The sequence below is a fragment of the Sceloporus occidentalis genome, unplaced genomic scaffold (genome assembly GCF_023333645.1).
Source record: "Sceloporus occidentalis isolate IW3139 unplaced genomic scaffold, rSceOcc1.0.p SCAF_8, whole genome shotgun sequence".
Taxonomy (NCBI): domain Eukaryota; kingdom Metazoa; phylum Chordata; class Lepidosauria; order Squamata; family Phrynosomatidae; genus Sceloporus; species Sceloporus occidentalis.
Genome location: NW_028316988.1, coordinates 273,879 through 295,306, shown reverse-complemented (window position 1 = coordinate 295,306; position 21,428 = coordinate 273,879). Strand labels below are relative to the sequence as shown.

Here is a 21,428-nt window from a genome sequence, read left to right as displayed (position 1 = left end):
AGATCCATTTAACAGTTCCTTTGTCTAGCCCACATTTTACAAGCTTGTTTGCAAGAATGTCATGGGAAACCTTGTCAAAGGCCTTACTGAAATCCAGATATACTATATCCACAGCATTCCCTTCATCTACCAAGATGGTAATTTTGTCAAAGAAAGAGATTAGATTTGTCTGGCATGACTTCTTTCTCTGAAACCCATGTTGACTTTTTGTGATTATGGCATTGCCTTCTAGATGTTCACAGACTCTCTGTTTAATGATCTGCTCCAGAATCTTTCCTGGTATTGATGTCAGACTAACTGGACGATAATTGTTGGGATCCTCTTTTTTCCCCTTTTTGAAGAAGGGGACAACGTTTGCCCTTCGCCAGTCAGCTGGGATCTCTCCTGTTATCCAGGAGCTCTCAAAGACTGTTATTGCCAATGGCTCCGATATGACATTTGCCAGGTCCTTTAGTACCCTTGGATGTAGTTCATCTGGTCCCGGAGACTTAAATTCATTTAGATTAACAAGGTGTTCCTCTACTTTCTCTTTACTTATTCTGTGCTGAAATTCCCCTATTCTGTCCTCTGCTCCATTATCCTCAGGTTGAGCCCCTTTTCCTTTTCTGAGAAGACGGAGGCAAAGAAGGTCTTGAGTAATTCTGCCTTTTCTCTATCTCCTGTTAGCATTTTGCCATCTTCTCCACGCAGTGGCCCTACCGTTTCCTTCTTCTTCCTCTTGCTGCGGACATATCCAAAAAAGCCCTTTTTATTGTTCTTAACCTCTCTAGCAAGCCTGAGTTCATTCTGTGCTTTAGCTTTCCTGACTTTACCCTACAAATGCCTGCTATTTCTTTGAATTCCTTTTTTGTGATTTCCCCCTTTTTCCATTTCTTATACATCTTCCGTTTCAAACTCATCTCCGTTGAAAGTTCCTTAGTCATCCATCCTGGTTTCTTGAGACACCTCCCGTTTTTCTTTCTCACTGGAACTGTTTGAAATTGTGCCTTCAGTATCTCCCTTTTGAGAAATTCCCATCCGTCCTGAACTCCTTTATCTTTTAGTATTTCTGACCATGGAATTGCCCTCAATACTTCTCTAAGTTTACTGAAATCCGCTCTCCTAAAGTCTAGGATGCGTGTCTGACTCTGCCTGGCTTCTCCTCTCCATTGTATAACAAACTCCAGGAGAAAGTGGTCCCTTCCAGCTAAGGATCCCACCACTTGCACCCCATTAACCAAGTCATCCTTGCTGGTTAGGATCAGATCCAAAATAGCTGACCCCCTTGTTGCCTCTTCCACCTTTTGGACCATGAAATTGTCTTCCAGGCAAGTGAGGAATTTGCTAGACCTTGAGGATTTTGCTGAGTTTGACTTCCAGCAAATATCAGGATAGTTGAAGTCGCCCATCACTACTACATCTCTCCTTTCTGAGTGTGTGGTCATCTGTTCTAGAAAGGCATCATCCAATTCCTCAGTCTGACTTGGGGGTCTGTAGTAGACTCCCACCGTAACACCCTTGTTGTTTCCCTCCCCTTTGATTCTTATCCAGATGCTCTCCACCTGGCTTCCATAATTGATGTCCAGGATCTCTTCACTGGTGTAAATATCTCTGACATATAGTGCTATTCCTCCTCCTTTCCTGTTTGGCCTATTTCTCTTAAAGAGGTTATACCCCTCTATTTCCACATTCCAATCATGAGACTCATCCCACCAGGTTTCAGTGATGCTTATTATATCATATTTGCTTTGTTGTACTAGGAGTTCGAGTTCATCTTGCTTATTTCCCATGCTCTGTGCATTAGTGTAGAGACATCGCAGACCATGGTTCCCTTTTACTTGCTGCCTGTGCAAGTTTTTTTGCCTCCCACTGTTGGGTCCTTGCACTGTTTGCCTTGTTTCCTCTATGTCAGTTTGACTATTTTCGCCATCCCTTTCGCCTGCCTTCATATTGTCTCCCTTCCCCTCGGAACTCAGTTTAAAGCTCTCCTGATCAAGTTCTTGAGACTGTTGGCAAAGACATTTCTTCCAACTGGCGTGAGATGCAACCCGTCTGTTGCAAGAAGTCCCTCCTCATGGAACCGCAGCCCATGATCGAAGAATCCAAATCCTTCTCGGCGGCACCATCTGCGAAGCCAGTTGTTCACATCTGCTATTTTCCTCTCCCTTCCTGGACCATGCCCTTCGACTGGCAGAAGAGACGAGATGACAGCCTGTACATCCATTCCTTTCAGCTTCCTACCAAGCGCCTCGTAATCCCTTTCAGTTCTAGGGCTGCAAAGTGAAAAGGGGAACTTTGCATGGGGAAAATACAGAGGAAATCCCTGGGCCACCCCTTCTGCCCATCGAGAGCTGGGCTTGTACTAGTCCAGAGCTTTTGCAAAGTAGCCACTGGACTCTGTGGCTCTCTCTGGCAGAATCCTTAAACTCGAGATGCGAAAGAATTTAAAACGGAACCAGAAGGAAGCAACATCTGAGTTCCCTGAATAACAAGAGACAGCGAAGAAGTGGAAAAACCAGGGAACAAAAACTCAAACTGAAGAGAGAGATGGACTTGCTGAGTACATTACCAGGAACCAGAAGAACGGCTAAAAAGAGCAGGCCAGCTCCTCTCATGCAAAGCTCTGTGACTCGATTCCAGCAGCCACTCCTGGTGAACTCAGGCGCGCGCATGCGCTGCTCCTACGGAAGATTTCAGAGGCAGGAAAGGGTCACTGTGAGGGCGGGAGGCAGCCCTCCTAAGCGATGGGCTTTGGGACCCTATGCGCCACCAGAGCCAAAGAGGCAGACTCATGCCAAATTACCCAGAAGCGCTTTATTACCGGGTGGGACTCGGATGTATATACAGGGACATATCCCTTCACAGAGGCCCCCACCTCCTGGGGAAAAATAAAACAAAGGCCCCCATGTGAACACATATATAGCACATGAGCAACTTTCTAACTGTGTTAAAATAAAGAATTTAAAAATATGGAACAGTTTTAAAAAACAAACTCCACTACCCAGGCAACTTAAAAAACACCACCCCAAGCCCCCCAACCCTGTTTATGGCTGGCACCATCATGATTACCCTGCAATTTGTGCAGATTCCCTCTTGCAAAGCAAGGCTTCAAGAGATTGTGCCCCACTGCCCTGCTCCTTACAAAAACGGTCCCAGGCTCTTCCTCATCCCGAGGGACCTGGTTGTCCATGGCAGGATCAGCACAGCCCCATGGCATCTTGCCTCTTGCTCCCCAACCCCTTTTTTGTGAAGAGACCCAAGAAGACAGAGGTGGGGGGCTGACTTTGGGGGTCTGTGGGGAACCAGAAAGACCCTCAATGGACCTTCTGATAGGGAAGCATCATGCTGGGGACAAGGGGGCCACCTGCTGGCAAAGCAGCGGAGGGTCCTTCCCTCCTTTGCTCTCCCAGAATCAAAAAGGGGCCAGACCCTGGGCCCAGTCCATTGCCACTGCGGTGGATGGGGGCAGAGGGAGGGGTGGTGGGGAGAGAGATCCCTTCCCAGCAAGACAAGGGCCAGGGAGGGCAGGAGGAGCTGCTTTGGTGAGGAGTGGGGTGAGGGTGGGGGTCTGTACCGCAACCGAGGGGGTGAAGCTGTGCAAGGAAGGCAATTGCTTGCCTTATGAGAAACACATGCAGGAGGGTGCCCAGAGCAGTCCCATTTTGATGCTTTCTTTTAAAACGAACAGCCCACCAGCAGGGCCTCCAGGCGCTGCTTTGGCATTCTGGAGACCCCTACCTTCACCCACCCCCTGAACCTCCCCTGCCACCCTCCCCATTAATAAGAAACTTGCATCCCTTGAGGTCTGCCCTGAAGTGAAGGTCTTGCTGGCTTTCCCACTGTCAACACCAACACTGGGATGCAGGCCTGGTGCCATCAGCTCCTGCCAGGATGCAGGGGGAGACTAGATGTGCTGCAGTCAGAAACTCATGGCTGCTCTCCTCAGCATTCAGCTGACAGAAAAGTGTGCCAGTCCCCAGCCAGGTGCCAGGCACCTCCAGTACCCAACAACTGATCCACCGAGGTGCCAATGGCACCTAAGGAAAGCTCCTTCCTGCCCTGGCCTTTCCATTGGCAGACTGCTCCCTGCCAGCCAGTGCCAGGGAGGCATCTCTCCTTCCAGAAGCAAGAGCCCCCGACCCACCCCCACTCCACATGTCAGAAGGCAAAGCAAGGCTTCTCCTCCACCGCCTGCAGAATCGTATCCCTCTCTGCCTGCTGGGAGGCTAACACCAGGGGTCCCGAGATGCCCGGCCCCGGCACAGGCTGTCACTCCGCTGCCATGCGCTGTGGATCAGGCTCAAGGCATCCTCACACTTCTTCCTGACAGAGGTGTCCTCGATCCGCTTGTGTAAAAGCTCCACCTGCCAACAGGAGGCAGGGAGAGGAAAGGTCAGTGAGCAAGACCCAAAACAGAGAGAAGGGGACTGGGCTTGGCCTGCCGCTATTGACAGCCAATCTACAATCCCCAAAACAGGCAGGCAAGGTGGGCCAGGCCAAGCTAGAGAGGCCCAGGGCTGGCCTGCACATGTTCTGCATCAGGAGACCAGATGGGCTACCTGGTAGGTGTTTTTCCACACTAAGTCCAAGGCTGAAAGGAACCGCTCCAGTTCTGCTGTGCAGCTGAAATAGAGGACCCAAGGGGGCAAGTACTGCTTGTGGTCCTGGGCAAACTCCTAGTGGCAGAAAGAAAGAGAAGTCAAGAGGTGAAGCACCTGTTTTGCTTGCAAAAGTCTCCAACATCTTGAGGCCGTCTGAAAGCCTGGAGAGCCATAGACCAGTCTGTGCCAGGCCACCTTGGATAAGAGGGACCAAGGAAAGTGGGATTTGGCATCGGGCAGCCTCCCCACAGGAACTGTGGTCTACAACAGAATGTTGGTATGGGCAACTAGCACACAGAGCCTTTGGGGCTACTCACCACAAGACAGTATTCCCGACCAGCCTCCGTGGAGACAGAAGCCACATCCGCCAGCTCAGCGGTGGCCAGTGAGCGGAAGAAGCTGGTCTGGCAGTCCTCATGGCAGGTGAAGAGTTTCTGCTCGGTCACCACCAGGCAGCAGGGAATGCAGGGGGCAGGAACCACGCCTTGGGGGACGACCTGTGGGGTAGGGAGCAGGAAAGGAGAGGCTGAGATCAAGAACCCATCTCTCAAAAAAGAGGCGCCTCCCTCCCACCCCAGTCTCCAAACAGAGTTGGACAGAAACTCCAACTCCAACCTTCTACATGCTTAGAAAGGGAACTGGCTTAATGCCAGGGTTGCCAAGAGTCTTGGCCACCCGTCCTCATGCTGCACCAGGCTTAGGCATGCCTGCTCTGCCACAGTCCACACAAGCACCATGGATCACTCTGTGCAGATAGATGGCCTCTCATGGCTCAGCCCTAAAGTGTTTGTTCTTGGCTACAAATATAAGCCTGTAAAACAGGACTGGGGAATCTCATGCCCTGGGGATTATTCTGGCCCTCTGCGGTTCCCAGACAGTCATGCCCTCTTCCCTGTGACATAATTGTTTAGTCGCTGTGTTTTTGTTTCAGATTTTGTTCTGAGAGGCAGGAATCCCTCTCCTCAGGCTCAGTTCCTGGCAGCCAGAGCTTGAAGCTAGAAGATGCTGGCATTTTGATACTCCCCACCTTTTTCTCTGCCCTTCCTATCACTGCAATCTGGCCTTTTGCTGAAATTTAATATGGCCCTGAGGGGGCTGAAAGAGGTTCCCAGACCTCAGGCCTTGTGTGGCCACCATCCTTACAACAATTGCTCTGGAAGCCCCCAATGGCATCCCTCTTACCCCTTTGGAGACGGCTTGGCACAGGTACTGCATCCAGTCAGCCATCTCCTCCTCATTCTCGGCACTCAGCTCCAGGGAAGGGCGGTCAGTCAAGATCACCTGGAAGGAGTGGGGCCGCTCTGTCGTGTTCGACCTCCGACACCCACCGCACTGCTCTCCACTGTCAGGAGGAGAGAGTAAGGTGTCAAGGAGTTGGGGAAGAGATTGCGCCTAAGGTGGAGGGGCTCAAACTAGGGGAGCCAGAGAGTGCTAGAGAGCTGGCCGACACTCACCCCATATTGATGGAGAGCAGAGGGGTGACGTCTGTGCGGTCTGGGTACTGGTACAAGATGCCGCTGCTGCAGAAAACAGGAGGGTGGCAGCTGAAGTCATGCCTAGGCTCCCCCTGGGTTCCCCCATCCCTGCCCCACCTCCAATTTAGGGGAAGACTCTCTTCTGGAACACAGAGGTCATCTGAGAGCATGATTTATGGAGGATTGTATCCAACCCTTCCCCAGGAGTCAAGGAGGGTGCCTCAAAGGCTAGCACCAGGCAGCTGCTCCACTGAAGTCATAACCCCAACAGCACGAACTCCTGCCCAGCACCCTCACTCCAGCCCTGCCCAGGACACCTGGTTCTCTGCCACACTGCCGGCCCTCACCTGAGCACCACAAAGCAGGACTTCCAGATCTCCTTGCCCAGGTAATTGGTGCCCGCCTTGTAGTTCAAGACGCCTTCCTTCATGATAGAGTTCTCGGCTGACACATAGTGAGAAGGGGCAGGTCCCAGGGTTTCGTCCATAGGATCTTCCCAGTGAATGAGGCCATAGAAGCATACAACCACCTCAGAGATCTGCCACAGACCCACAAGCGTTACTGATGCCATAGGCAGGACTGGAGTTGAGCACTGAGGAAGCTTGGGACGTAACCCTCCTTCCCAACTTTGGTGTCAAGGAAGCCCCTGCAAGGGTGGCAGCAGATGCTTTCACTGGAGGCAGACTGTGTGGCTGGGGGAGAGGTCTTCCAAAAATCTTAGGGGACCCCTGCAGCTGGGCTGAGTGCATGTCTCAGCTGGGGAATGACCCACAGGGTGCCCTCCTCACCTCTCGCTTGGACTGCTGGGCCACAAATTTGGCCAGTGCCAGCTTCTCCATGGTAGCATCAGTCAGGATACTGGGGTAAGGTGGCTCACGGCAGCCTTTGATCATTGCTGACTTCAGAGACGCCAGGAAAAACCTGTGAGGGTGAGTGGGAAAGGAGGGAAGGGTGGGAAGCAGGAATAAGGAAGCAGGGAAGCCCCTCAGGTGAGTTGCATCTTCTGGCTTTGCTAAGATGCCACAAGCCCTGGATTCAGGCTGAGGGTCAGTCAGGAGATCAGCTGACAAAGAGACCCTGCAATTGTCCCTTGCAAAAATGTCCTGACAGGTTCCCTGCTCTCAGAAGTGGCAGTGTGTGGTCCGCAAAGGAGAGCCCCCCTCTGAGGCAGGTGCTTTTCCCTTTGCACATATATCTGGCTTATTAAATGGCCTCATGAAAGGGAAGAGTGTGGCCAAGGCCAAAGGGCCCAGGTACATGCATGTGTACATGTCTCAACATGCGGCCAAGTCACTCACTCTGTCAGGGTCACGTCCGCTGTGTCCAGAAGGAATTGCTTCCGGCGGTTGGTGCAGACCAATGTCACTGTTTGCTGATCCAGTCCCACCTGCCAAAGAAGCAAAGTGTGAGAGGTGAGAAGGACTGGCTGGCCTCCCTGGAGAGGCCACAGCCTTGAAACTTACTTGGCCTGTGCTCTGAGAGTTGGGGGGGCAGAAAAGAGGCAACCAAGGGGGCTCTAGGGGTAGCTTTGCTGCCTTGGGATATGGCCACAAACTTGGTGGACATGGGAAAGCTAGGCAATTACCAGCTCACATTCCCCTTGAGGGAGATACGAAGGGCTTCTCCTGGTGCCAGCTTGCAGACTGAGAGAATGTGTTTGTGTGCTCATACCACACCCTGCCCTGGGGAGAGGCCCATGTTTTGGTGCTTTGTTCCCTGGGGAGACCTTGGTAGGTTTAATGTGGGCAGTACTTGGACAAGTTACTACTATTATTTTTTGGGTCTATGCAGCTTCCTATAACAGCATAGCCAGGGGATCTAGAATAGTAGACCAAAGAAGTAGCTTTCCCATGTTCTGTCAAGCAGCCTTGGCCCTTGAAATAGGAGCCATCCCAACATGGCTGAGTAACAAAGAGGACTGCATCCTGTGCCCTTTGTTCACCACCCACCTATCCACTCTCACTCCTAGAAGCCATGACTGCAGCAAAAACAAGGGAGAGGTCTCCCTGCACTGCCCCAGCAAACTCACTGAGATGTAATCCAGCTCGTTGTAGGAAATAGCCTCCTCCACCATGTATGGCTTCTCAGCAGCTCCTGGAAAAGGGGTGGGGGACAGAGTTAGGAGGCAAGTCTCTGCCCTGGAAGGCCTCAGAGCAGAGGTGAGTGGGAGTTTCCCCTCTGTGCCCCTGAAATGTGGCTTGGGCCATCCCTCATGGCCCAATGCATATTATCTGTGGGGAGAGATGGATGGGCAAGCTGTGTGGACATATCCCACAATAGACTCTGTGTGTGTGTGTGTATGTAACTTTTCTCAGTTTGGTGGCTGCAACAGAGGCAAAAGGAATTGCACAAAAAGCCTTCCAAAAATGACTTCCTTATCAAAAGGGCTATGATGTACCCACCCTTGCCCAGCCCCTCTCTGAATATGGTATCCGAAACAGCACAGTATAGTAGAAAATTGGAATCTCTTTGGGGCTGTGCTTGGACAAGTGGAAAAGAAAGCAAGAGAAGGCAGAAAGGCTGAGCCAGTCCACCCTGCAGAATACCTTTGCGGATGAGGTAGATGTAGCAGTCCGTCAGCAGCACATAGACCAGCTGCAGCATGCCCTCCATGTGTCCTGTGCTCATCCGGATCATCTGCTCAGGAAAAAAGAGGGAGCCCCCGATTAAGGCCCTGCTGCCATCTTTTCCTCCTTTGTTGGTTTTGCCTGTGTGCAAGTCACTTCTGACTTATGACAACCCTAAGGAAAACCCACATATATATATTTGGCAAGATCTGTTAGGAAGCTTTGCCATCACTGCCTTCCTCTGAGACTGAGAGAGTATGATTTGCCCAAGGTCACCAGTGGGTTTCCATGGCTGAATGCGAATTCGAAACCTGGTCTCCCAGAGTGCTCTTCCAACTTTCAAAGCACCACACCACCCTGAATCACTCATCTCTTCCTACTTGCTCTCCATACTATGGCTTTCCTTAAGAGGGAAAGCAGAAGGGGCTGCCCCCACCCCCAGAAATGAAAGGCCTCAGGGGCCCAGACGTACCCGGAAGAGCTGCTCCTCATTCTCCCGGAAGACATGGATCATCAGCAGCAACAAGTGATTATTGTCTACCCTGTGCCAGGAGGGGGGAAATATGGCTTTCAAAACGACTGTGGTACACAAAACAAATGTCATGAGACAGGGAAGAAAATAAGAGGAAGAAGCAAGCCAGGAATTCAACTCTCCTTTGTGCAGGTGCAGAACAGGAACTAATTACAGGCAGCTAAGAGGCAATGCTTCAGTGAACAGTAAGCAGCCAGGAGATCGCTGGCAAAGCCCTAAAGAGGAAGCTTCTAATCAAAGGAACAGCAGCCCCTCAGCAGTGCTTTGCCAGTCTCAAGAACCGAAAAGCAGGTGCCACAGACTGAAGAGGGGCTCCTGGGGATGTCACTGTTCTCCCACCCACCAGTCGTCCCTTCCCTGCTCTGGGACAGCAAAGCTACACAGCCTTCTTCTGCTGGGAGGCACGTAGCCTCACTGAGGAGCCCTGCCTTGAAGCAGCCACCCAGAGTGCCCCTCAAGAGCTGCTCACCTGAACTCAGAGGGGTGGGCTGCCTCAGAAGGGCTCCCTTGCCCCTCTTCCACCCCAGAGTCCTCAGCGCTGCTCGGGGAGGGGCTCACCCGGTCCCCCTTCAGCCTGCTGAGGGGTTCCATGGGGGTGGCCTCTGCCACCTCCTCCTGCAAGGTGGCTAAGGTGGGCCCAACAGTCTCTCCTTCTCCCTCTCCTCCTTCTTCCTCTTCTCCAGCAGCTTCAGGGCCACCAGGAACATGTGGCGGTTGGCCATTCCCTGGAGGGTCATGGTGGCCACCACTTGCTGCAGCAGCGTTTGGACTCTCAATGGTAAAGCGGTAGAAGTCCATGGGGGCCGAAATCCCCTCGCTAAAGCCGCCAGCGGGTAGCTCCTCTGTGGGGGCCTCCCCTGGCGTGTCGGTCCGAAAGGACTGGTCGGGGGGCTCGACGGAGCGGCTCCAACCGCCCGCCCCCAGATGACTATCCAGAGAGCTGATGACTTTGCTCAGCGTCTGCCCCACTCGCTCCATGGAGGTGTCCTTCATTTCGGGAATCCTCAGTGCCAGCTGGGGGAGCGCAGGGGCCTCAGTGCTCAGTTCCAGGTTGGCCTCTGGAGCGAAGTCCTGCCGCTCGGCTTGGCTGTTCCTCCTGCCACCCTCCTCTGCTGGGTTTTCAGGTCCCGCCGGGGCAGGGATGGCAGCCTCCTCCGACCTGGCCTTTTTCTTCTTGCCTGTCTTCTTTTTCTTAGCCAACCTGCAGAGAGGGAGAACAGCAGCAGAGCTAGGCTTTTGATAACAGGCACCATGACTCCAAGGAATATGTCCAGCATTTATATTTTGCTTTAGTAAAAAAGGCATGTTCCTCTGTGGGCTTACCAGTGACCAGCAGGATTCTCAGAGTAGATATACTGGGTCTTCCCTTACCCTTCTCTTCCCTTAAGGGCTTGGTTTATCTGCTAATTCCCCACCTTATTCCTCTAAGCCCTGCACCTTCCAGCATTTTGAGACACATCTCCTTTTTCTCTTACAGATTTTGTTGGATCATCCCCAAAGTGTTGGCTTTTTTGTGCCTTTCTGCCTGACACAGACCTGATGACCTCCAGCTCTGTGCAGCTCTCGGACTGGTCCATGCCATGCGCTGTGGTGCCACCGGCCTTCTCCTGGATGGCAGAGTGCACCGGAGTAGTTTCGGCTGAGGAGGGTGCTTCTGCCTTCTCATTGAAAGGGTTGTAGCGCTGCTGCAATGGGCTCCTGGCTGAAGCTCGGCCAGCAGTCAGCTCAGAGGTCACCGAACGTGGACAGCTGAGAGTGTCAGTCAGATCTCCATCTGGGGAAGAAAGGACAGGAGGAAAATTTAATGCTTGGTGGCATCCCACAGAACCGTGAGAAGGTCCTGATGCCAGAAGCTAAGGCAAGAAGGAAGGAAGAGCCGCCCACAAGGCCCAATGAGCACATGTCTCTGACATCTCCTGCAGGTTTCCTCACAGAATAGAGGGGCATTCCAGATAAGCAAGGAATAGAGAAGCTCAGGCTTATCTATATTATGAACGTTATGACGTTTGAAACATGCTTTAGCTTATTATATCCTTCTAAGTCTCACAGCCTAATGAGGACATTAAGAACTCTTGCTTAACTGTCTTTGTGTGTCTCTACACTTAAGGGGCAACTAGCTGAGAATTACAGGCCAGTGCCAACCGTGTGAAGCAGTTTAATATGCTGTAAGGGAGACGCACCCTTCAGTTCTGAGCTGCCATGGGGAAGGCCCAAATTAGCATCCTGAAAACTGCCTCCTACTCCAAAATCTGCTTGGAAACTGAGGCAAATGGAGAGCCAGAGTGGGCAAAGAGCAAGCCCCCAAGGGGTAATATATTTTTCTCAAATAAATTTGGCCCCAAACATCCTCTTGTTGGCATGGAACATTTTATCACATGTTCCCCTCTCCCCCAGGCAGCTTTAGGCTGAGGAAAGGCCCTTTTAAAAACAGGAAGTCAATGTAAAGTGAATTGGCCCAGGAAGGCAAAACTATAGCAAAAATGCCCTTCACAGGCCCCCTACCCTTCTGGCAGTTGCCCACCTCTGCTATAAAGGAAAAGACCAGTAGTAATTAAGTCAGAGAGAGTGAGAAACAGAGAGAGAGAGAGAAAGAGAAAGGAAAGACATCATTCCTTTATTTCCCCCATGCACCATCAGAGCAAAGAACATGGTTAGTTGTCCCCCAAGATGGAAGTAATCTCTGGGTCCTGCACAGAAACATTTGGACATCTTGTTAATCTGACAATGAGAAAGAGGAGTAATGTCTCATGCTGGAAGCTGCAGAAGGGTGAAGATGTTAAACAAAGATATCCCAGGAAAGCCAGGTGAGGGGACACTGGGAGGCATAGATTGTTGGGACGCACACCAATGCTCTGGTTACGCTGGCAAGAGGGAGGCGAGGCCTTGCCCCTTCCTCTCTGGGCACCTCTGCTTGTTAGGGACCCCTTGTGGAGCATGCAGGGAGCCCCGGGGCAGAGACAGAAGCGGCACAGAGAGCACAGCTATGGAAGACCGGGCAACTCATCCCACCTTCCCAGGCTGCAGTGGGCATGGACGGCACCGCAGGAAAGACATCTCCAAAATCAAAATCTATAGAATGGGGACAAAAAGGAGGATTAGCAATGTCGGTGGCAGGAAAGCAGGGAGGGGAACTAGCTGGGACTGGGGAGGGATGAGGAAACAAGAGACCTGGAGGTAATTTCCCAGTAATCCTACAAAAAGTATGGGAGGGCAGCAGACTGGACTGGACTGGAGGATGCCAGCTACCATGAAGCCGCCTTACAGCAACTCAGCCCTAGCTGCAGCCTCTGCTAGCATTCCAAAATCACTGGGATCCAACAGAAATGCTTCCAAGCCAAGTAGGCACCTGGCTGGAGATCAGCTCCTTGAGCAGTATTTGTGGTGATAGGGAAATGTAATGCTTATGGTGAAGCTTCCTTGCAAGACCAGATGTAATATCCAAACCATCTCTTCTTCCACACACCCCTTTCTCACAAGGGCAGAGTGCCTGGTACAAACCAGACCTGGCTCCCTCTCCTCAACATCTCACCCAAGAGACTGGCTCCCAGGGTTCCTTCCAGCAGCCCACCTGGCAGGCGCTCATCTCCTCCCACACTCTTCCAAGGCTGGCATGAGAAGCCTGTCTCTTCCCCACTTACCCTCGCTCGAGGGTGCGATGGCGCTGTCATCCCACTCCAGGTTGGTTGAGGTGACGGAGTTGAAGGAGTTGAGTGAGAGGCTGTCTGAGCCATGGACTGAGCTAGGCAGACGGTCCTCAAAGTCCAACAAGTACTGAGGCTTGTAGTAGTCAGGCATGTAAGGCGCCAAATCCAGGTAAGGAGCATCCTGAAAGAGCCAGAGACAGACAGGGCATTGAATGGACCCACTTCTCACTGGAGGGAAAACAAGGCCCTCCTCCTGGATTGGCCCCCAAGTAGAACTGCTTGTCAGAGAAGCTGCCTGCTTGTAGCTCTCAGCTGTTGCCTTATGCAAGGTTTTATGCTGAAGAAAACTTGTTTGTCGTCTTTCCTGCAATGGACTAACACTGCTGCCTCTGCCCCACCCCACTGGGAATTTGTACACAAAAGGGACTCTTTCTATCTGCCCCAAATCTCTCGTCAATTTCAGGCTTAATCGCTGATTGTCCCATGGCCCCTCTCTCCCCAAGTGGCATGGTTAGATTCACAATGAGTGCAGCCCAAAGAATCCAGAGTACAGTGATGGATCTCTGCCCTTCTTTAAACACAAGAACTGAAGGCACATCAGCTCACCAAAGGAAAAGCAAAGGTCAAATGCTCTTCTTTTAAGAGCAAAAGCCATCAAATATTAATGTTTTAAAAATCAATGTGACTTCTTTGTTTGGTTTACAGATCCAAGAAACTGGAGAGAGGAATGAAGCTGCTTTTGTAAAAATGACAAGTTCTAACAACCCATAAATGAAACGTAATGGGGAGCATGTGCATAAACATATGCATGCACGCAGGAACACACAAATACCTCCCCATGTGTTCTGAATTGAAATGTGTGGAACAGACAAAATGGGGGGAGAGAAGAATTAGGAAGTACAGAGTAGGGCTGTCTCTAGGTTCCCTTCTTTCTGTCTCAAAGAGAAGAATGTTGACTCACCAGATCCAAGTCGAAACGGATAAACTCCAGGCCAGAGACTAGTGTAAGGAAGAGGGTCAAGTGATCATGGCTGCAGACAAGAGCGTTCCTGGAGGACAGACAAGGTGATCATCAGGGAATTCAGGGGCTCTACAGCCTTTTCAGGTCAACCCCAGCCCCAACCCCAAAAGGGAATTCCCCTGCATCTGATCCTCAGGACAGTTAACAAGCAGGCACTGTTATGAAAAATTCTGCAACCCAAACTGCCAAATTCTGGCTGGCTGGAAGGAAAGGACTGAAGGGGGGGAGGCTTTGCCTGCTTCTAGCACACCCTCCCGCTTGTATCCCACTGGACTTACTTAACATAGTACTTGTGCAGCAGACTCAAATTTTCCTGGAAAAGCCGCAGGTAGCTCTCCAAAGAGTTCTCATTGAGGGCCAGGTACAGCCACGCTCGGCCTGCAAGGGGCGGCAAAGGCAGGCAGGCTTTATAGACACTGCTTGTGCATCGATGGGGGAGGAAACCACCCTGAGCCCCTCCATTTCCACACATTATCTTGCTAACAGCCAAGGCTGACTGAAGACAGAGTCAGCATGGCTTCTCTGGGTCACTAATGGCTATAGAACCATCAACGTGAGTCCATGCTTGGTGACTCCCAAGAGGCGCTGAGGTTTAATCCTCCAATCTACCAAGGCCTTCTCCGCAGTCCCAGGCCACTTTAATGTGCAGAGGAAATTGTTCCGTGCCTTCATCACTTTAGCTCAAGCTTAGCCAATGAATAGTCCTCTCCCTCTCTCTCAAGCACAGACACATGCATGCTGCTGCTTTCATTCATAGCCCACCCAAAGAAACATTGCTGCCTGTCATGGCCCTGCCACACACTTACTGCGGCCCAGGTTTGTGGCCACATGTTCCAGCACTTCTATCTGCTCAATGGCTTCACGGCGGGTGAAGTGGACCACCAAGACCCAGTAGCCTGAAGGGAGATCTTGCAGCCTGGGGAAATGGAAGAGGAAGAAGGCAATGAAGGACGGGGAGAGCCTGTTCAGAGTCTGGCCATAAATTAGGCCCCAATGGGCAGCCTCCTGGCTGTCTGCCATGGATCCTCCCCACAAACAAAGCTGGCTGAGTTCTGGTATGTAGGCCAGTCTATTTCTCAAAGCCCAAGGCTCACAACCATTCTCTCTCACACCGTGTGCCACTCAAAGGGAGTCCAATGCAAGGATGGAGGGTAAGAGCGCTCTGCCCAAGGCCCCCTCAAAACCACAGCTCAAAGTGGCCGGGGTGCAAACCCCAACCCCTGAGAATCCAGCCTGCCTTTCTGCCAAGGCTGGCTCTCTCAAGAACAGTGAGGAGCAGAGCACTGCTTCCACACTCAAAGGCATGGCTTCTGCAAAGGGCTGGGCACCTTACCCATAGAGAAGCGCATGGTCGAGGTGCTCGCATAGTCGCTGGAGGACAGTGTCATGGTTCCTGATGGCCGGAGTCTCATCCTCACAGGCAGCAAAATAACTCTGCAACTGAAAGAGAGGGAGGGGAAGGAGAGAACGTCAGCTAATGAAATATGGGGCCAGTATTTTGGTACTAGATTAACACAGATGCAAAGCACTCCACTCCAGAGGGTCAAAACAGGTGAACCAGTGAGGAACTGAAGTATCTCTTAAGGGCTCATATGCTCACAGTAGTCAAGATAACTCTACCTAGACTTGCTTCTAGAGGTAGCAGAGAGACTGGAACCTCAGCACTTTTACACTTGCGTTGGAACTCTGAAAACGGATAATCAATCCCAGGAAAAGTTTATCAGGGCTTGGTATCAGGGAAAGCTTATCAGGGGCTACTCAGGAACAAGCCAATTGTCTATATTGCTTTACTCATAGACCCACCATTTACTGATAGGGGGTACAAGTTCTTTTCTCATAGGAGTCCAGCAGGAGAGGGATGGGAGGCAAGAGATCTCAGAAATGCATTTACCTAACAATTAACTATTAGAAAATGGCAATGGAGGAGAGAGCATAGCTTAGCAGCAGAGCATGCATACTAAATGCAGAGTCCTAGTTCAATTCCTGGAGTTACCTTCTAATAAGATCAGGCAGCGAGGGAGGGACCAAAGACAACACTGGGCAGAGAGACAATCCTAACCTGGTCTAAGGGAGCTTCTTAAGTGAAAAGGAAAGTAGGGTAATGAAATGGAAAAGGCAAACTACAGTCCGGAAGGTGTCCGCTTCCTTCCCCTTGACCTCTGGGCCAGGTGCTCCTTCTTCAGAAACCCTCCATCCCACCCACACTCAGCCCTGCCTATGCTAGGATGCCATGCTGGGATATGCCTGTGCAGAGGAGGATTCTCCAGGCAAAGGATTAAAGCCGAGGAAGGTGCAGCTCTTTCCCAAGCCAGGATTTCCAGCCACACCTCAGACATTGCTGGCACTGGATCAGGGCAAGAGGCAGAAGCCCTGTCTCAGCTGGATTAGGCTCCTAAAACAAGGACTCAGGCAGCAGTTGGCCTTCATGATCCTGAAGTGCATCAGAGCAGAAGGATCCAGACCCACTGTGAGAATGACAGAGAGAAATGACTCCTCATAGCCATTCAGATGATATGGGGGGAGAAGGTATCTTGGAAGCTCAGCTCTCAAGAGCTAACCAGCTGCGTTTACAAGTGGCTTTACAGCCGCGGCCCCTAAATTATGGAACAACTTGCCAGAAGAGATCCGTCTTATTACCACCTTAAAAGCCTTTAAGAAGGCACTTAAGACGGATCTCTTCCGGCGGAGCTATCCATCTGACCTTCTATAGCTGATCTCAAAGAACACTCCCACTTCTGACTTTGATAGCATGGAACACAGACAACAATTTGGTCATTTTAGTGATTGGTAGTAGTTTTGTTGTTTGTTCTATTGATTGTATCTTGTATTTTATTGTTGATTTTATTCTCTGTTGTAATCCAGCCTCGATCCGCAGGGAGAGGTGGAAAATACAAATAAAATGTATTATTATTATTATTATTATTATTATTATTATTAACCACCCCTACCCAGACTGAATGCAGGGTAGCAATGCCAATTGTGTGTCTGTGTGCTGTGGGGAGGACCAACACTATCACATTGGTGGCATAGGACTTACAGAGCGAGAAATGGTTTGAGCACTGGACTAGAACACTGGAGACCAGGGTTCAAACCCACTGGACAAGTCGCAATATAACAGCTTTCTCTTTGTGGAACAGGAAGGTTTCTGTGATAAACAGGACTTCATGGCAGCGGCTGTGAGAGACCCCCGAGGTAACATCTTTCCTTAGGTGGGGAGCTACCAGGAGGTTTGCTGGGCAGAACACTCCTCCTCCTCCTCCTCCTCCCCAAGTGGAGGCTCTCTCACCAGAAGGCTTGGATGACAGAGGCAGGTGGGCCATATTCCCAACCTGCTGCCATCCCTGAAGCTCTTTGGGGAAGGGCATGAGCAAGCCCAGGGATGCCAGTATACAATCTTCTGGGATTCTCCTGGGATTTCATCATCCTCTCGTATCTCACAGGCCCAAATGGCAAAAGGTCCGTGCTGCTGACTTCCTAGAAGAGGGGACTCTAGGATGCCAAGCTCCCAACTACCAAAGAGGTCTGGATGGCCAATGGCACGCGATGGCTGACCAGACTCCTCTCACAGTCTCATTCCAGCGGCCCTGGCCCCACCATCACCACTAGTTCAAAAGGTACCCAGTGGCATTTCCAGAGCAGGACACACTGCCAAAGGTCTCCTTCCCTGAGGAAAGTGTCCTCTCCTCACAATGCCTTCCTGGGAAGCTGTTCCATCCAGTGGGCACCTTTGCTGGCCAACAGATTTGGTCCCTGCCAATGATGCCACAAGAGAGGATGAGGGGGCACCCTTTGCCTCTTTGGCAATACTGGGTTTGAGTCACAGAGCTATTTATAACCCTTTCGATGGGCAAAACAAACAGTGCCTGTGTCTAAGCCCCAAGCATGTGATTGCCTATGCCCATCTGTTGTAGGACAAACAGCACCCTAAACAGGTCCCTGGTTGGGGTGGGTTTTGTTTGACTTGGGGAAATCCCCCCAACAAAGATGGGCAGAGGTCCGGGCTTGTTATTTAAGCCTCCCTTGCAGCAGGCCTCCCATCCTTAAGAACAACGTTCAGCCAGGTGGGCCTAGGGTTTTCAACATTTGCAGGTTCTGGACAGCCTTCTCCATCAAGCTGCATGTGAAAGATCAGAATAAAGTCAAGAAAGCTGGAACTGCCCATGACTGCTTCAAGAGAGAGCAACTGCTTTGTTCACTGCGCGAGTGGGAGACAGAGAAAGGGAATGAGAGCAAGCAAGCAAACAGGTGCGGAGGTTACGTATTTCTTGTCCAAGCCCAGGGAGAAGGAAGCCTCTTGTTAGACACACAGACTGGCCAGTGTTGACTCTTCAGTAGAAGCTGATGTGACGGTGGACTTCTGCAAATTTGGTATGAAACTCCCCATCAGGAAGAAAGAAACATGTCTCTGCAGGCGCCCAATGGCCAGGCTGCAGCTGAAAGAAACTGGTGATGTCAGTGGGACTCGGGTGTATTTCTTCCCTGCTGTTTCCTATTCCTTCTCCTGGGGCCCTGGGGCCAGCTCTATTGCCCCTGGAGGGTGGCTTGTATCTGCATGTGCTGCCAAGTGCCAGCTTGATGAAGAAGGCGGCAGTTGCAGAAAGAAGTGGCTGTGCCAAGGGTCAGCTTGGATTTTAAAAACACCATTATTATAATGAAATAACACCAGCTGCCCTTTTGGTCTCCTGGACTGCCTTGTGTTTGACCCTGGCCTAGCACTGGGATTATTCTGGGCTAGGAACCTGAGTCTCTCTTTGGAGCATCATGACCTGGAAGCAAGCGCCTTGGCCTTGTTTCCCTGCCCTTTCGGGAGCCAGGAGAGCACCAGGCAAAAGCCTCTGTAATCCCCCAGCAACCTTAATTTTCTAATCCTTCCGACACAATGGGGTTTTTCCTCAGTGCCTGAAGCCAATACACCTGGCTTTTTTGAATGACAGAAACTTCTCCTAGGTCCATTAAAGAGCATCAATAGGATAAACGTAAAGCAGCTTTGAACTATTTCTATTTACTCAACTGTCTCAGGAACATGACTAAATGCGTTTGTAAACTAGCCTGTCAGTATTTCTTTTATAGGACCCTTCCGCAGCTGTGGGCCGTAAGGAGTCCCACACAGTCCTGAGGCCGGCTTTCTGTGAAAGCACACTTCCCATGATCCTGATCCTGGTGCTGAACTCACCCGGCCCTTGCATCTGTGAGATCTACCAATGGCAAGGGCTCTCCTCCTCAACAAGTCCTGCAAGTTCTCTTCCTTGCCTATGCCTGCGTAATGCAACCCAGGCTCACTCTGGAGCCACCAAAGAGTCGCCAACACTTGCCTCTCAGCCGGGAGACCGAGTCCTGGAGCACGTGGCCTCCCAAAATACAAAGCTGCGCATCATATGATCCCACTGTGATACATTCAGGGAGGCTCACATTTGTCAGGGAAAACCTACCAGGCAAGAATTTCCAGAAGGATGGATCTCTGCCTGTTTCCACTAGAAAACCTGGGAAAGGCCCTCTGTAGACTGGACCCGGCTGGGGAAGCTTTGGCCCTGCTGCTGTTTTGGGTGATGGCTTCCACAGTCCCTCCGCACTGGCCATGCCAGCGGGGGCTCTGGGGAACTGGCATCCTGCAGGCGCCAGGCACCCGTTCCCCTCTCTTTCTTCTCTGGGTGCTGCTCTGAACACAACTGAAACTGCAATAGCAGCTAAAGTGCAGTGACTGTGTGTTGTCAGTGTAACACTACTAAGTATGTCACCCAGCGGGTTTCCACAGCTGAGCGGGGATTCGAAGTCCTAGTCCAACGCCAAAACTACTCTGCCAGCCTTACGTGGCACAGTTCTTCAGGAGAGAAGTAGCTGCCATCAGGGAGGCACAGCTGCCTAGTAGCCAAAAGGTCTCCCATGTCCTTGGGCCGGGGAAGAGCCAGCGTCTCTCTCTTCCAAAGCAGCCTACCTTGCAGGGTTGTTGGGAGGGGAAAGAAGGACCACGTAAAGCAGCACTACTTCAAATGCGGCCCCTGGAAGGGAAGAAATGATAGCAGCCAGTGGGAAGAGACATGGAGCCAGTCCCTGCTGCTGGTGCCAACCCAGATGGGCTGGGAAGGGCTGGTGCATAGCGTCCCCTTGGAGCTCTCTGAAGGGAAGGCAGGGGCCCTGCCTTAAGAAAAGGCCGACTGTTGAGAAACCCTCTCCAGGATCCTGAGACGCTCCTCCAAAGTGTCCTCTTGGCTGGATGAAATGGCAGCCCCTTTGCTTTCTGGGGGTTGAGGGAAGACAAGCTTTGGTTTCAAGGCGTGGGTCTGAGATTAAAGCTATGTGCCTGAGATGTACCCAAGACACACCCCTGGCTTTGGCGCTGAAGCCTTGGGCCCATCTCTGCCAATGGGCTCTGCCTGCAATGGGTGCCCTAAGCCGCCATCCATCCCTGGGGCATCCCTCCCAGCTTGGCCCTGGAGCTCTCTGGCCGGCGAAGGGCAGGAGGCCGCGCTCTCTCAGCTGCAGGCCGAGATGCTTGCCCTGGCCTTGCCAGGGGTCACTTGCAAAGGGCTCGGAGGCAGGCAAGGCACCTGGGCGCCCCTGGCCTCCTCGGCTGCCAGGGAACCAAGGGCCATCCTTCCCAGGATCCCCTGCACCGAGGGGCCTCTGGGGCGGCTTCCTTCCTTCGCTTCGCTGAGGGGCAGCTCTGGGCCTGGAAGCAGCTGCAGGGCGACCCTCGTCCTAGGGAAGGCGGGGGCTGCGGGGCTGGGAAAGCGAGGAGGAGGAGGAGGCCCTGGGAAGGGAGGCCCCAGGCGGCCCACCTTCTTGACGGAGAGGGAGATGTTCTCCAGGATGCGGTCCTTGACCTGCCCGGGGGGCTCCATGGCCGACAGCGCCGCCCCTTCCTCCTCCTGCTCGGCCCCAGGGACCCTGCTGCTGCTGCTGCTGCTGCTGCCGCCGCCGCCGCCGCTGATCCTCCTCCTCCGGGGGGCATCCGGGCCCCGGCTCCTCCGCCTTTGCCGCCTTTGCCGCCGCCGCCAGAGCTGCTTCTCCCTGGGGCCCTCCGTCCTGAGCGCTGCCACCCGCCGGGCGCCGACCTCCGGCTCAGCGGAAGGAGAAGGGCGACGGCGCCCTCATGACCGCGGCCCAGCAGAACCAGCCCCGGCCCCGGCCTCCTCTTCCTCCTCCTCCTCCTCGTGACGGGCAGCGCCCAGGAAAAGGCGGGCGGAGGACGAGGAGGAGCCTCGCGGACTACGGCCCCCAGGCGCCTTTGCGCGCCAGGACCCAGCCCACGCCGGGCCTCCGCTTCGGCCTCCGCGCGCGCAAGGGACCCTGGGGGATGTAGTCCCGCCCCCAGGAACGAAAGCATTGGCCACAGAAGTAAACAAACAAATCCTTAGGAGGATGAGCTTCGCAGAGGGAAGAAAGCAGCGCCAGCCGCAGCATCCGGTGGCGGCGCAGCGGTTCAATGCCTGCACTGCAGCCATTCACTCAAGTCAAGACCAGAAGGAGTTCAAGACCAGCCCAAGGGCCCAAGCTCCTTGCATCCTTCCCAGGAGGGAGCTCAAATGAGTCCCCAGACTGTTGGGGGCTAATGAGCTGACTTGCTCTTCCCCGCTATGGTCTCTGGAATAGCGGAATAGAAATAAAACTA

The 21,428-nt window shown here is 52.4% G+C and overlaps 1 protein-coding gene across 2 annotated transcripts; it reads right to left on the bottom strand.

Annotated features, from left to right (window-relative positions):
- Positions 1 to 2,778: 2,778 nt before the first annotated feature.
- Positions 2,779 to 20,991, bottom strand: LOC149307584 (pleckstrin homology domain-containing family M member 2-like). Of its 2 annotated transcripts, XM_089537255.1 has the most exons (20): positions 20,596 to 20,991; positions 15,153 to 15,259; positions 14,626 to 14,735; positions 14,098 to 14,197; positions 13,760 to 13,847; positions 12,793 to 12,979; positions 12,164 to 12,223; positions 10,691 to 10,928; positions 9,624 to 10,355; positions 9,095 to 9,164; positions 8,602 to 8,692; positions 8,085 to 8,149; positions 7,354 to 7,442; positions 6,844 to 6,976; positions 6,403 to 6,593; positions 6,035 to 6,100; positions 5,763 to 5,922; positions 4,898 to 5,077; positions 4,539 to 4,655; positions 2,779 to 4,343 (listed from the first exon to the last, which is right to left on the bottom strand). In XM_089537255.1, the coding sequence occupies exons 1-20, from the start codon at positions 20,656 to 20,658 to the stop codon at positions 4,206 to 4,208; spliced, it is 2,985 nt and encodes a 994-aa protein (XP_089393381.1). In that variant the 5' UTR covers positions 20,659 to 20,991; the 3' UTR covers positions 2,779 to 4,205. The 2 variants fall into 2 exon arrangements, with proteins under 2 accessions (XP_089393381.1, XP_089393382.1); XM_089537256.1 differs by lacking the exon at positions 12,164 to 12,223 and having other exon boundaries at positions 20,596 to 20,990.
- Positions 20,992 to 21,428: the final 437 nt, after the last annotated feature.

Coding starts and splice junctions, on each gene's coding strand:
- LOC149307584 (XM_089537255.1), bottom strand. CDS start 20,658: ATGGAGCCCCCCGGGCAGGTCAAGGACCGCATCCTGGAGAACATCTCC. Junction 12,224..12,792: donor CATCGCACCCTCGAGCGAGG/GTAAGTGGGGAA, acceptor CCCATTCTATAG/ATTTTGATTTTGGAGATGTC. Junction 6,594..6,843: donor CCCAGCAGTCCAAGCGAGAG/GTGAGGAGGGCA, acceptor GGTCTGTGGCAG/ATCTCTGAGGTGGTTGTATG.